Genomic DNA, 14,662 nt, shown 5'->3' on the forward strand with positions numbered 1-14,662 from the left:
CTCACGCATGCCTGCTGGAAGTCCAAGCCCCTCGCACACAAAACCTCCTTTACCCCCTCCCTCCAACCCTTCCTAGGCCGACCCCTACCCCGCCTTCCTTCCACTACAGACTGATACACTCTTGAAGTCATTCTGTTTCGCTCCATTCTCTCTACATGTCCGAACCACCTCAACAACCCTTCCTCAGCCCTCTGGACAACAGTTTTGGTAATCCCGCACCTCCTCCTAACTTCCAAACTACGAATTCTCTGCATTATATTCACACCACACATTGCCCTCAGACATGACATCTCCACTGCCTCCAGCCTTCTCCTCGCTGCAACATTCATCACCCACGCTTCACACCCATATAAGAGCGTTGGTAAAACTATACTCTCATACATTCCCCTCTTTGACTCCAAGGACAAAGTTCTTTGTCTCCACAGACTCCTAAGTGCACCACTCACTCTTTTTCCCTCATCAATTCTATGATTCACCTCATCTTTCATAGACCCATCCGCTGACACGTCCACTCCCAAATATCTGAATACGTTCACCTCCTCCATACTCTCTCCCTCCAATCTGATATTCAATCTTTCATCACCTAATCTTTTTGTTATCCTCATAACCTTACTCTTTCCTGTATTCACCTTTAATTTTCTTCTTTTGCACACCCTACCAAATTCATCCACCAATCTCTGCAACTTCTCTTCAGAATCTCCCAAGAGCACAATGTCATCAGCAAAGAGCAGCTGTGACAACTCCCACTTTGTGTGTGATTCTTTATCTTTTAACTCCACGCCTCTTGCCAAGACCCTCGCATTTACTTCTCTTACAACCCCATCTATAAATATATTAAACAACCACGGTGACATCACACATCCTTGTCTAAGGCCTACTTTTACTGGGAAAAAATTTCCCTCTTTCCTACATACTCTAACTTGAGCCTCACTATCCTCGTAAAAACTCTTCACTGCTTTCAGTAACCTACCTCCTACACCATACACTTGCAACATCTGCCACATTGCCCCCCTATCCACCCTGTCATACGCCTTTTCCAAATCCATAAATGCCACAAAGACCTCTTTAGCCTTATCTAAATACTGTTCACTTATATGTTTCACTGTAAACACCTGGTCCACACACCCCCTACCTTTCCTAAAGCCTCCTTGTTCATCTGCTATCCTATTCTCCGTCTTACTCTTAATTCTTTCAATTATAACTCTACCATACACTTTACCAGGTACACTCAACAGACTTATCCCCCTATAATTTTTGCACTCTCTTTTATCCCCTTTGCCTTTATACAAAGGAACTATGCATGCTCTCTGCCAATCCCTAGGTACCTTACCCTCTTCCATACATTTATTAAATAATTGCACCAACCACTCCAAAACTATATCCCCACCTGCTTTTAACATTTCTATCTTTATCCCATCAATCCCGGCTGCCTTACCCCCTTTCATTTTACCTACTGCCTCACGAACTTCCCCCACACTCACAACTGGCTCTTCCTCACTCCTACAAGATGTTATTCCTCCTTGCCCTATACACGAAATCACAGCTTCCCTATCTTCATCAACATTTAACAATTCCTCAAAATATTCCTTCCATCTTCCCAATACCTCTAACTCTCCATTTAATAACTCTCCTCTCCTATTTTTAACTGACAAATCCATTTGTTCTCTGGGCTTTCTTAACTTGTTAATCTCACTCCAAAACTTTTTCTTATTTTCAACAAAATTTGTTGATAACATCTCACCCACTCTCTCATTTGCTCTCTTTTTACATTGCTTCACCACTCTCTTAACTTCTCTCTTTTTCTCCATATACTCTTCCCTCCTTGCATCACTTCTACTTTGTAAAAAACTTCTCATATGCTAACTTTTTCTCCCTTACTACTCTCTTTACATCATCATTCCACCAATCGCTCCTCTTCCCTCCTGCACCCACTTTCCTGTAACCACAAACTTCTGCTGAACACTCTAACACTACATTTTTAAACCTACCCCATACCTCTTCGACCCTATTGCCTATGCTCTCATTAGCCCATCTATCCTCCAATAGCTGTTTATATCTTACCCTAACTGCCTCCTCTTTTAGTTTATAAACCTTCACCTCTCTCTTCCCTGATGCTTCTATTCTCCTTGTATCCCATCTACCTTTTACTCTCAGTGTAGCTACAACTAGAAAGTGATCTGATATATCTGTGGCCCCTCTATAAACATGTACATCCTGAAGTCTACTCAACAGTCTTTTATCTACCAATACATAATCCAACAAACTACTGTCATTTCGCCCTACATCATATCGTGTATACTTATTTATCCTCTTTTTCTTAAAATATGTATTACCTATAACTAAACCCCTTTCTATACAAAGTTCAATCAAAGGGCTCCCATTATCATTTACACCTGGCACCCCAAACTTACCTACCACACCCTCTCTAAAAGTTTCTCCTACTTTAGCATTCAAGTCCCCTACCACAATTACTCTCTCACTTGGTTCAAAGGCTCCTATACATTCACTTAACATCTCCCAAAATCTCTCTCTCTCCTCTGCATTCCTCTCTTCTCCAGGTGCATACACGCTTATTATGACCCACTTCTCGCATCCAACCTTTACTTTAATCCACATAATTCTTGAATTTACACATTCATATTCTCTTTTCTCCTTCCATAACTGATCATTTAACATTACTGCTACCCCTTCCTTTGCTCTAACTCTCTCAGATACTCCAGATTTAATCCCATTTATTTCCCCCCACTGAAACTCTCCTACCCCCTTCAGCTTTGTTTCGCTTAGGGCCAGGACATCCAACTTCTTTTCATTCATAACATCAGCAATCATCTGTTTCTTGTCATCCGCACTACATCCACGCACATTTAAGCAACCCAGTTTTATAAAGTTTTTCTTCTTCTCTTTTTTAGTAATTGTATACAGGAGAAGGGGTTACTAGCCCATTGCTCCCGGCATTTTAGTCGCCTCATACGACACGCATGGCTTACGGAGGAAAGATTCTTTTCCACTTCCCCATGGACAATAGAAGAAATAAAAAAGAACAAGAGCTATTTAGAAAAAGGAGAAAAACCTAGATGTATGTATATATATATATGCATGTGCGTGTCTGTGAAGTGTGACCAAAGTGTAAGTAGGAGTAGCAAGATATCCCTGTTATCTTAGCGTGTTTATGAGACATATATATATATATATATATATATATATACATATACATATACATATATATATACATATACATATATATACATATATATATACATATAAATATATATACATATATATATACATATATATATATATATATATATATATATATATATATATATATATATATATATATACATGGTTCCTTAGTCTTTAGCCTGATAAATGGTTCACGAAACACTAAACAGTATTAGAATTTAATTATTTCACTAATTTATTAAGTAAATTTTATAGAAACGAACTTATAATAGCCAATAAAGTCAAACATTGTGACTTTTTTCCGCTGGGTCCTTGTTTTTTGAGAGTATCGTGACAGTATTTCTTGGTAAAAACTTACGACCGCGTTGTAACACTTATGAGGGATTAGAAATGCATAATTGAGCATAGTACCACTTAGCATAACAAGATAACATTTACAACAATATGATAATACTCATGAGGGTATGATGACATTAGTAACACACAACAGGTCATGGCGAACCCTAGCAGTGACCTAAGGAATTGAACATATCCCCACGACCTTGCCCATTCCCCAGGCGCTCTATGACCTCCATACAGGTTTAGCCTTTCCTCAAGAGAAGCGCTAATGGAATGAAGTACATGATACAACTTATACAGTCCAAACTGACATCAGTGACATCATCTAGAAAGCCCCTTGTTATGCAGAGTATTTAGGGTAAATTTAGTTATTTTTACCCCCAGGATGCGACCTAAACCTGTCGGTATCACACGGGTGCCCATTTATTGCTAAGTGAACAACGACAGAAGATGTCTTAAGGAAACACCAAATGTTTTCACCCGTACCGGGAATCGAACCAGGGACCTCAGTGTATGAGATGACTGCGCTTCCAACCGAGCTACAAAGACACCATTTTGCCGGTACTGATGCTCTTATTTTTGACCGATACCGATACCATCAAAACTGGCCGATACCCACCAATACCGCTGCTTAGGTACACCCATAGTTAGAGAATATACCAATGACGGGATGAGAGGGGTGAGAACGGTTAAAAATGAGAAAAGTTGGATATCGAAAATGAAGGAGATAAGAGAAGAAATATAACTCTCCCACCTCCCCACCATACTCTTCCTCTCCTATCCCATCCCTCCTAAACATCCCACTCTCTCATCCCCTTTCCCTCATCCCTCCACCCGACCCCTTCTTCATCCCTCCACCACACCCTCCCTCATCCCTCCACCAAACCCTCTTCTGCATCCCCTCTATCTCATTCCCTCTCCCTCATCCCATCCGCTCTTCCACCGGGACAGTGACGTACACAACACCGGGGATAAGAACTTAAAACTATAAATAGCAGAATGTATGACAACTGCGATCAGGTGTTCATTCTCTACACCACCACCTGACTCACATGGGTGGGGGAGGGAAGGAGAGGATCCACCTCCACCACCTGACTCACATGGGTGGGGGAGGGAAGGAGAGGATCCACCTCCACCACCTGACTCACATGGGTGGGGGAGGGAAGGAGAGGATCCACCTCCATCACCTGACTCACATGGGTGGGGGAGGGAAGGAGAGGATCCACCTCCACCACCTGACTCACATGGGTGGGGGACGGAAGGAGAGGATCCATCTCCACCACCTGACACATGGGTGGGGGAGGGATGGAGAGGATCCACCTCCACCACCTGACTCACATGGGTAGGGGAGGGAGGGAGAGGAGCCACCTCCACCACCTGACTCACATGGGTGGGGGAGGGAAGGAGAGGATCCACCTCCACCATCTGACTCACATGGGTGGGGGAGGGAAGGAGAAGATTCAACTCCTCCATCTGATTCACATGGATGGGGGAGGGAAGGAGAGGATCCACCTCCACCACCTGACTCACATGGGTGGGGGAGGGAAGGAGAGGATCCACCTCTACCACCTGACTCACATGGATGGGGGAGGGAAGGAGAGGATCCACCTCCACCACCTGACTAACATGGGTGGGGGAGGGAAGGAGAGGATCCACCTCCACCACCTGACTCACATGGGTGGGGGAGGGAAGGAGAGGATCCACCTCCACCACCTGACTCACATGGGTGGGGGAGGGAAGGAGAGGATCCACCTCCACCACCTGACTCACATGGGTGGGGGAGGGAAGGAGAGGATCCACCTCCACCACCTGACTCACATGGGTGGGGGAGGGAAGGAGAGGATCCACCTCCACCACCTGACTCACATGGGTGGGGGAGGGAAGGAGAGGATCCACCTCCACCACCTGACTCACATGGGTGGGGGAGGGAAGGAGAGGATCCACCTCCACCACCTGACTCATGGGTGGGGGAGGGAAGGAGAGGATCCACCTCTACCACCTGACTCACATGGGTGGGGGAGGGAAGGAGAGGATCCACCTCCACCATCTGACTCACATGAGTGTTGGAGGGAAGGAGAGGATCCACCTCCACCACCTGACTCACATGGGTGGGGGAGGGAAGGAGAGGATCCACCTCCACCACCTGACTCACATGGGTGGGGGAGGGAAGGAGAGGATCCACCTCCACCACCTGACTCACATGGGTGGGGGAGGGAAGGAGATGATCCACCTCCACCACCTGACTCACATGAGTGGGGGAGGGAAGGAGATGATCCACCTCCACCACCTGACTCACATGGGTGGGGGAGGGAAGGAGATGATCCACCTCCACCACCTGACTCACATGAGTGGGGGAGGGAAGGAGAGGATCCACCTCCACCACCTGACTCACATGAGTGGGGGAGGGAAGGAGAAGATTCAACTCCACCAACTGACTCACATGGGTGGGGGAGGGAAGGAGAGGATCCACCTCCACCATCTGACTCACATGGGTGGGGGAGGGAAGGAGAAGATTCAACTCCACCACCTGACTCACATGGGTGGGGAAGGGAAGGAGAGGATCCACCTCCACCAACTGACTCACATGGGTGGGGGAGGGAAGGAGAGGATCCACCTCCACCATCTGACTCACATGGGTGGGGGAGGGAAGGAGAAGATTCAACTCCACCACCTGACTCACATGGGTGGGGAAGGGAAGGAAAGGATCCACCTCCACCAACTGACTCACATGGGTGGGGGAGGGAAGGAGAAGATTCAACTCCATCACCTGACTCACAAGGGTGGAGGATGGAAGGAGAAGATTCAACTCCATCACCTGACTCACAAGGGTGGGGGAGGGAAGGAGACGATCCACCTCCACAATCTGCACTCTCTAGAAAGGCGTAGAATTAGGGGGGATATGATCGAGGTGTGTAAATGGAAAACAAGAATGAATAAAGGGGATATAAATAGCGTGCCGAAAATTTCCAGCCAAGACAGGACTCGCAGCAATGGTTTCAAGCTGGAAAAATTCATATTCAGGAAGGATATAGGAAAGTACTGGTTTTGTAATAGAGTTGTGGATGAGTGGAAGCACAGTTATAGAAACTAAAACATTGTGCAGTTTTAAAAATAGGTTAGATAAATCCATGAGTGGGTGTGGATGGGTGTGAGTAGGACCTGACTAGCTTGTGCTACAAGATGTGGAAAAAGACACTTATGTACAGTTTAGGACATTTATTAAAGGAAACGTTTCGCCACGAGTGACTTCTTCAGTCCTAATACAGAGAAAACTATATATATGCGTTTTCTTAGTTTTCTCTGTATTATGACTGAAGAAGCCACTCGTGGCGAAACGTTTCCTTTAATAAATGTCCTGTACTGTACATAAGTGTCTTTCTCCACATCTTGTCGGTATCTCTATACCATTTCCTCATTGTGCTACTAGGTCTTATGCCGTGCTCCTTCCTTAAGTGGAAGTGACCTGACTAGATGGGTCATTGGGCTAATCCGGGGTGGAAGACATGGACCCGCTTCGCATGGGTCAGTAGGCCTGTTGCAGTGTTCCTTCTTTCTTATGTTCTTATGTTAACACGTTTAATAGCATTGTAACATTTACTTGTGCATTGTGAGTCATGTACAGGTCTAGGCATAATAACACATACCAGTGCATGGTAAAGAAGGGTGAGCGGAGATGAGGAGCACCTCGGTGACGGATGACATACTCCACCCAGTACACCGTCCACTCCCCGGGAGACATCGGCTGGTCACGCATCACGACTGATCGTCTCACTGCCTCCTGCCTCAATCTGCGTGAAAAACTCGCATGTACGTTGCGTGTACCAACATGTATGTATTGTGTACCAGTATGTACATTGCGTGTATTTGTATGTTCGTTGTATTATATGTACTAACATGAATATTATGTATTCCAGGGATGCTGTGTACCAGCGTGTGTTTGTGACTTGAAAAAGCCTACTGTGTGGGCGAAACATTGTCAATAGAGGATCACATTATACAAGGCTAGTGGCAGCGTCACAGTGGTGACGTGAACTTAGCTCAGTGTTGACGTGTACTTAGCTCAGTGAGGACGTATCGAGAGTGCTCTCTACGGACTGAACCAAGATGCCCTCCATCGAGCAACTTTACCAACAGCTTGAAGAAGAATTGAGGATGGCGAAGATGGAGATTCGGCGACTGACCGAGGAAAACAAGAAGATTCGTAGTAGTCCTCCTGCTTTGAGTCCTCAGGTCAAGAAGGGAAACTGGTCAGTGGCTGGACAGCAAGGAACGAAGTTGACGATCAAGAAGACGAATGGAAAGGTGGAAACGATGAAGAAGAAAGAGACTGCTGTGGAAACTGTTGTGGAAATATCTAATACATTCTCAGTGCTACCCAACGAATGTGAGTCGACTACTGGGAACGTCAAGATGAACGACACCAAGGAAGGTAAGAATATTGTTGTTGTTGGGGATAGCCAAGTTAGGTATATGGATAGGGCGTTCTGCTTGAAGGACAGGAGTAGGAGACAAAGGGTTTGCTTTCCTGGGGCTGGGATGGAGGATATTGTTAGCCGTCTGGATGACATCATGAGAGATAATGGGAGCAATCCTATTATCTGTCTCAGTGCTGGAGGCAACGATGTTGGCAGACGAAGGAGTGAAGAACTGATTAGCAGGTATAGGTCAGCAATAGAAATAATTAGGAGGAAGGGTGGGAACCCTGTCATATGTGGTATTTTGCCAAGGAGAGGAGTTGGAAATGAATGGTTGTCCAGGGCAATTGGTGTCAATTGCTGGCTGGACAAATACTGTAAGGAAAATGCGGTAACATTCATTGACAACTGGGACCTCTTCTATGGCAGAAATGACATGTATGCCAGGGATGGGGTTCACTTATCTAGGTCTTGGGTGGGGGCACTGGCAACTGCAGTGGAGGGAGCTGTTAGGACTTTAAACTAGGAATAGTTAGTGGCATGGGTTTTGGCAGGAAAACAGTGAAGTCCCAGTGTAGTAATATTATGAGTTCTAGGGGAACTAGTAATAAGCAGAACGAGGTAGATATTGAAAAGCCAGTGACACTAGGTGATAAGGACAGTAATAGGTTTAGTAGAAAAAGAGAAATGAGCAGGAAGGGTAAAGAGAAAGGAGAGTCTTTCAATGTTTATTATGCTAATAGCCGTAGTGCTAGGAATAAGATAGACGAGTTGAGATTAGTTGCTAGTGCAGGTAACATTGATGTATTTGCCTTAACTGAGACGTGGTTTAATTCAAAAAGTCGGGACATGCCTGCAGAATGTCACATTCAGGGTTTTAAATTGTTCCAAGTAGATAGAAGTATCGGGAAGGGGGGTGGGGTGGCATTGCATGTCCGAGATCGCTTGAACTGTTGCATAAAAACGGGTATTAAGTCTGAAGTAACACATACAGAGTCTGTTTGGATAGAATTTTCAGAGGGGCATGAAAAACTGATTTTAGGCATGATATACCGTCCCCCAAACTTAGATAGGGACCAAGGGAGACTACTATGGGAGGAAATTGTTAAGGCCACAAGGCACGATAATGTAGTAATTCTAGGAGACTTTAACTTTAGTCATATTGATTGGAATTTCTTGACTGGGAATTTAGAATCATACGACTTCTTAGAAGTAGTTCAGGATTGTTTTTTGAAGCAGTTTGTGACAGAACCTACAAGGGGAAATAACCTGCTTGACTTAGTTATGGCAAACAATGAATCCCTTGTTAATAATTTAGAAATTTCAGAGGAACTGGGTGCTAGCGACCACAAATCAATTACATTTAGCATTGAATGGAAGTATGATAGTAGGGATAACTCAGTAACAGTCCCAGATTTTCGCTTAGCAGATTACGATGGGCTTAGAGAACACTTATCATCTGTTGACTGGGGTAACGAAGAGAGCAGTCAATATGACAGTTTTCTGAACACTATACATGCTCCTCAAAGAACGTTTACCCCGTATAAAGAAATTAGATCAAATAGAAATGACCCAAAATGGATAAATAATAGGCTGAAATATCTACTAGGGCATAAGAAAGGAATTTACAGGCGTATCAAAAGAGGTGAGGGTCATCTTAAGAATCAGTACATTGACATTAAGAGAGACATTAAAAAGATGATAAGAAAAGCTGAAAGGGACTATGAAATTAAAGTTGCTAGAGATTCTAAAACTAACCTAAAAAGTTTTTTCCAGGTCTATAGAACAAAAGTTAGAGATAAGATAGGTCCCCTTAAAAATAACTATGGGCATCTTACTGACAAAGAGAATGAAATGTGTTCGATTTTAAATAATTATTTTCTCTCAGTTTTTACACAGGAAGACACTAACAATATTCCAGTAATTAATTTTTATAGTGGGCCAGAAGAAGATAAATTATGTAACATCACAGTCACTAGTGAAATGGTTGTGAAGCAGATAGACCGACTGAAGCTAAATAAGTCTCTGGGTCCTGGTGAGGTTTTTTCAAGGGTTCTTAAGGAATGTAAAATGGAACTCTGTGAACCATTAACTAATATTTTTAATTTATCTCTTCAAACAGGTGTAGTGTCTGATATGTGGAAGATGGCTAATGTAATTCCTATTTTTAAAACAGGGGACAAGTCGTTACCATCAAATTACCGCCCAATAAGCCTGACCTCAATTGTAGGCAAATTACTAGAGTCAATTATAGCTGAGATTAAAAGAAGCCATCTCGATAAGCATAGCTTGATTAATGATACTCAGCATGGATTCACAAGAGGCCGGTCTTGTCTAACTAATTTATTAACTTTCTTCAGTAAAGCTTTTAAGGCTGTTGACCACGATAAAGAATTTGATATTATTTACTTAGATTTTAGTAAGGCTTTTGATAGAGTTCCGCACCAAAGACTGTTAAAGAAAGTGGCAGCTTATGGCATTGGGGGAAGGGTGCTCTCGTGGATCGAGTCATGGCTCACAGACAGGAAGCAGAGAGTGTCCATAAATGGGGTTAAATCTGAGTGAGGATCTGTAACAAGTGGCGTTCCACAGGGATCAGTCTTGGGCCCGTTGTTGTTTAAAGTATATATCAATGATCTGGATGAGGGAATTACTAGTGATATGAGCAAATTCGCCGATGACACAAAGATAGGTAGGATAATTGATTCAAACGTAGACGTTAGGGAACTTCAGAAAGATTTAGACAAACTCTATTCTTGGTCAGAAAAGTGGCAGATGCAGTTCAATGTAGATAAATGCAAGATTCTGAAGCTCGGGAGTGTCCATTACCTAGCACTTATAAGTTAAATAATGTAGAACTTAGCCATACAGATTGGGAAAAGGACTTGGGGGTTATGGTGAGCAGTAACCTCAAACCAAGACAGCAATGCCTAAGCATACGTAATAAGGCAAATAGATTACTGGGATTTATATCAAGAAGTGTAAGCAACAGAAGTCCAGAGGTCATACTGCAGCTTTATACATCATTAGTAAGGCCTCACCTAGATTATGCAGCTCAATTCTGGTCTCTGTATTACAAAATGGACATAAATTCGTTAGAAAACATTCAGCGTAGGATGACTAAATTAATACATAGCATTAAAAATCTTCCTTATGAAGAAAGATTAAAGATTCTTAAATTACATTCACTTGTTAGACGAAGAATGAGGGGAGACCTGATCGAAGTGTATAAGTGGAAGATGGGTATTAATAAAGGTCTAGAGGATGTCTCTCCAAGATAGAACCCGCAGTAATGGATTTAAATTATACAAGTTTAGATTTGGAAAGGACATAGGAAAGTATTGGTTAGGAAATAAGGTAGTTGATGAGTGGAACAGTCTACCTAGTTGGGTTATTGAGGCTAGGACTTTGGGTACTTTCAAATTTAGGTTGGATAAATACGCAAGTGAGAGGGGTTGGATCTGATTGGGACTTGCAAATGAGTAGATAATTATCAGAGATTATTTCTTGGGTAGCATTAAAATTGGGTTGGGTAAATGTTTTGTTAGTGGGATGGATTTAAAGGACCTGCCTAGTATGGGCCAACAGGCCTGCTGCAGTGATCCTCCTTTCTTATGTTCTTATGTGTGTGCCATCAGTCCAGTACGTAGTGTGTACCAGTATGTATACTATGTATACCAGTGCATACAATGCGTATACCGGCGTGTTTGTTGTGAACCGGTATGTGTGTGCGTGTACCAGCCTGTACGTTGTGGGTACCAGCCTGTAAGTTTTGTGTACCAACGTGTATGATGTATGTACCAGCATGTACGATGAGTGTACTGGTCTATTCGTGATGAGTATCACTGTGTACGTCTTCTTTACCAGGGTCTACAAGGAACGTTGCAATAAGCACATACTGCAGATGAACGTGTACGTGATGTATACTAGAAAGTAAATCGTGCGTACAAGCATATAAATATGTTACAGCGTGACAGTGATGTGTTACAGCGTGTCAGTGATGTGTTACAGCGGGGCAGTGATGTGTTACAGCGCGTCATTGATGTGTTACAGGGTGTCAGTGATGTGCTACAACATGACAGTAATGTGTTACAGCGTGACAGTGATGTGTTACAGCGTGAAAGTGATGTGTTACAGCGTGACAGTGATGTGTTACAACAGGACAGTGATGTGTTACAGCGTGGCACTGAGGTGATACAGCTGGACAGTGATGTGTTACAGCGTGACAGTGATGTGTTACAGCGTGACAGTGATGTGTTACAGCGTTAAAGTGTTGTGTTACAGCGTGACAGTTATGTGTTACAGCGGGACAGTCATGTGTTACAGCGTGACAGTGACGTGTTACAGCGTGAAAGTCATGTGTTACAGCGTGACAGCGATGTGTTACAGCGGGACAGTGATGTGAAACAGCGGGACAATGATGTGTTACAGCGTGACAGAGATGTTTTACAGCGGGACAGTGATGTGCTACAGCGGGACAATGGTGTATTACAGAGGGACAGTGATGTGTTACAGAGGGACAGTGATGTTACAGTGGGACAATGATGTGTTACAGCGTGACAGTGATGTGTTACAGCAGGACAGTGATGTGTTACAGCGTGACAGTGATGTGTTACAACGTGGCATTGATGTGTTACAGCGTGGCAGTGGTGTGTTACAGCGTCACAGTGAGGTGTTACAGCGTGACAATGTGTTACAGCGTGAAAATGATATGTTACAGCGTGACAGTGATGTGTTACAGCGGGACAGTGATGTGTTACAGCGTGATAGTGATGTGTTACAGCGTGAAAGTGATGTGTTTCAGCGTGACAGTGATGTGTTATAACGCAACAGTGATGTGTTACAGCGGGACAGTGATGTGTTACAAAGGGAGAGTGATGTGTTACAGCGTTAAAGTGATGTGTTACAGCATGACAGTGATGTGTTGCAGCTTGAAAGTGATGTGTTACAGCGAGACAGTGATGTGTTACAGCTTGACAGGGATGTGTTTCAGCGGGACAGTGATGTGCTACAGTGGGACAATGATGTGTTACAGTGGCACAGTGATGTGTAACAACGTGAAAGTGATGTGTTACAGCGTGTCAGTGATGTGCTGCATCGTGACAGTGATGTGTTACCGGGTGAAAGTGATGTGTTACAGCGTGACAGTCATGTGCTACAGCGTGACAGTGATGTGTTACAGCGGGACAGTGATGTGCTACAGCGGGACGGTGATGTGTTACAGCGTGAAAGTGATGTGTTACAGCGCGCAAGTGATGTGTTACAGCGGTACAGTGATGCGTTATAGCGGGACAGTGGTGTGTTACAGCGTGACAGTGAGATGTTACAGCTGGACAGTGATGTGTTATAGCGTAACAGTGATGAGTTACAGCGTGACAGTGATGTGTTACAGCGCGTCATTGATGTGTTACAGGGTGTCAGTGATGTGCTACAACATGACAGTAATGTGTTACAGGGTGACAGTGATGTGTTACAGCGTGAAAGTTATGTGTTACAGCGTGACAGTGATGTGTTACAGCAGGACAGTGATGTGTTACAACGTGACACTGAGGTGATACAGCTGGACAGTGATGTGTTACAGCGTGACAGTGATGTGTTACAGCGTTAAAGTGTTGTGTTACAGCGTGACAGTTATGTGTTACAGCGGGACAGTGATGTGTTACAGCGTGACAGTGACGTGTTACAGCGTGAAAGTCATGTGTTACAGCGTGACAGCGATGTGTTACAGCGGGACAGTGATGTGAAACAGCGGGACAATGATGTGTTACAGCGTGACAGAGATGCACTACAGCGGGACAGTGATGTGCTTCAGCGGGACAATGGTGTGTTACAGAGGGACAGCGATGTGTTACAGAGGGACAGTGATGTGTTACAGCGTGACAGTGATGTGTTACAGCGTGACAGTGATGTGTTACAACGTGACATTGATGTGTTACAGCTTGGCAGTGATGTGTTACAGCGTGACAGTGAGGTATTACAGCGTGACAATGTGTTACAGCGTGAAAATGTTATGTTACAGCGTGACAATGATGTGTTACAGCGTGACAGTGATGTGTTTCAGCGGGACAGTGATGTGTTTTAACGCAACAGTGATGTGTTACAGCGGGACAGTGATGTGTTACAAAGGGAGAGTGATGTGTTACAGCGTGAAAGTGATGTGTCACAGAATGACAGTGATGTGTTGCAGCTTGAAAGTGATGTGTTACAGCGGGACAGTGATGTGTTACAGCTTGACAGGAATGTGTTTCAGCGGGACAGTGATGTGCTACAGTGGGACAATGATGTGTTACAGTGGCACAGTGATGTGTAACAACGTGAAAGTGATGTGTTACAGCGTGTCAGTGATGTGTTGCAGCGTGACAGTGATGTGTTACCGCGTGAAAGTGATGCGTTACAGCGTGACAGTCATGTGCTACAGCATGACAGTGATGTGTTACAGCGGGACAGTGATGTGTAACAGCGTGGCAGTGTTGTGTTGCAGCGTGAAAGTGATGTGTTACAGCGTGACAGTGATGTGTTACTGTAGACAGCCTGTACTGTCTGCACAGACACCCTATGCTGTCTGCCAGCTTAGTTCATATTTCGTGCCACTCAGGTGCTGCCCTCTGGGCCTGCTCCAGGTCTGTGGGATGCTGGGCCCTTACTCTCTGAGCGGCCTAGCAGCAAGCAAGAAGGCCTACTAGCTCTCTCCCTCGTGGGATGGCCCTACCCGGGCCATGGGCACA

At 44.4% G+C, this 14,662-nt stretch overlaps 1 protein-coding gene across 5 annotated transcripts in view; it reads right to left on the minus strand.

The window, feature by feature from the left end:
- LOC128686044 (UDP-glycosyltransferase UGT5) overlaps nt 1–14,662 on the minus strand; it is a 255,734-nt gene that overhangs the window by 17,677 nt on the left and 223,395 nt on the right. For all 5 annotated transcript variants that reach the window (XM_070083432.1, XM_070083433.1, XM_070083430.1 and 2 more), the window contains one exon: nt 7,167–7,310. In XM_070083432.1, the coding sequence (XP_069939533.1) occupies nt 7,167–7,310 (144 nt within the window). The remainder of the gene's footprint in view (nt 1–7,166; nt 7,311–14,662) is intronic.

Source organism: Cherax quadricarinatus, chromosome 9 (assembly GCF_038502225.1).
Source record: "Cherax quadricarinatus isolate ZL_2023a chromosome 9, ASM3850222v1, whole genome shotgun sequence".
NCBI lineage: Eukaryota > Metazoa > Arthropoda > Malacostraca > Decapoda > Parastacidae > Cherax > Cherax quadricarinatus.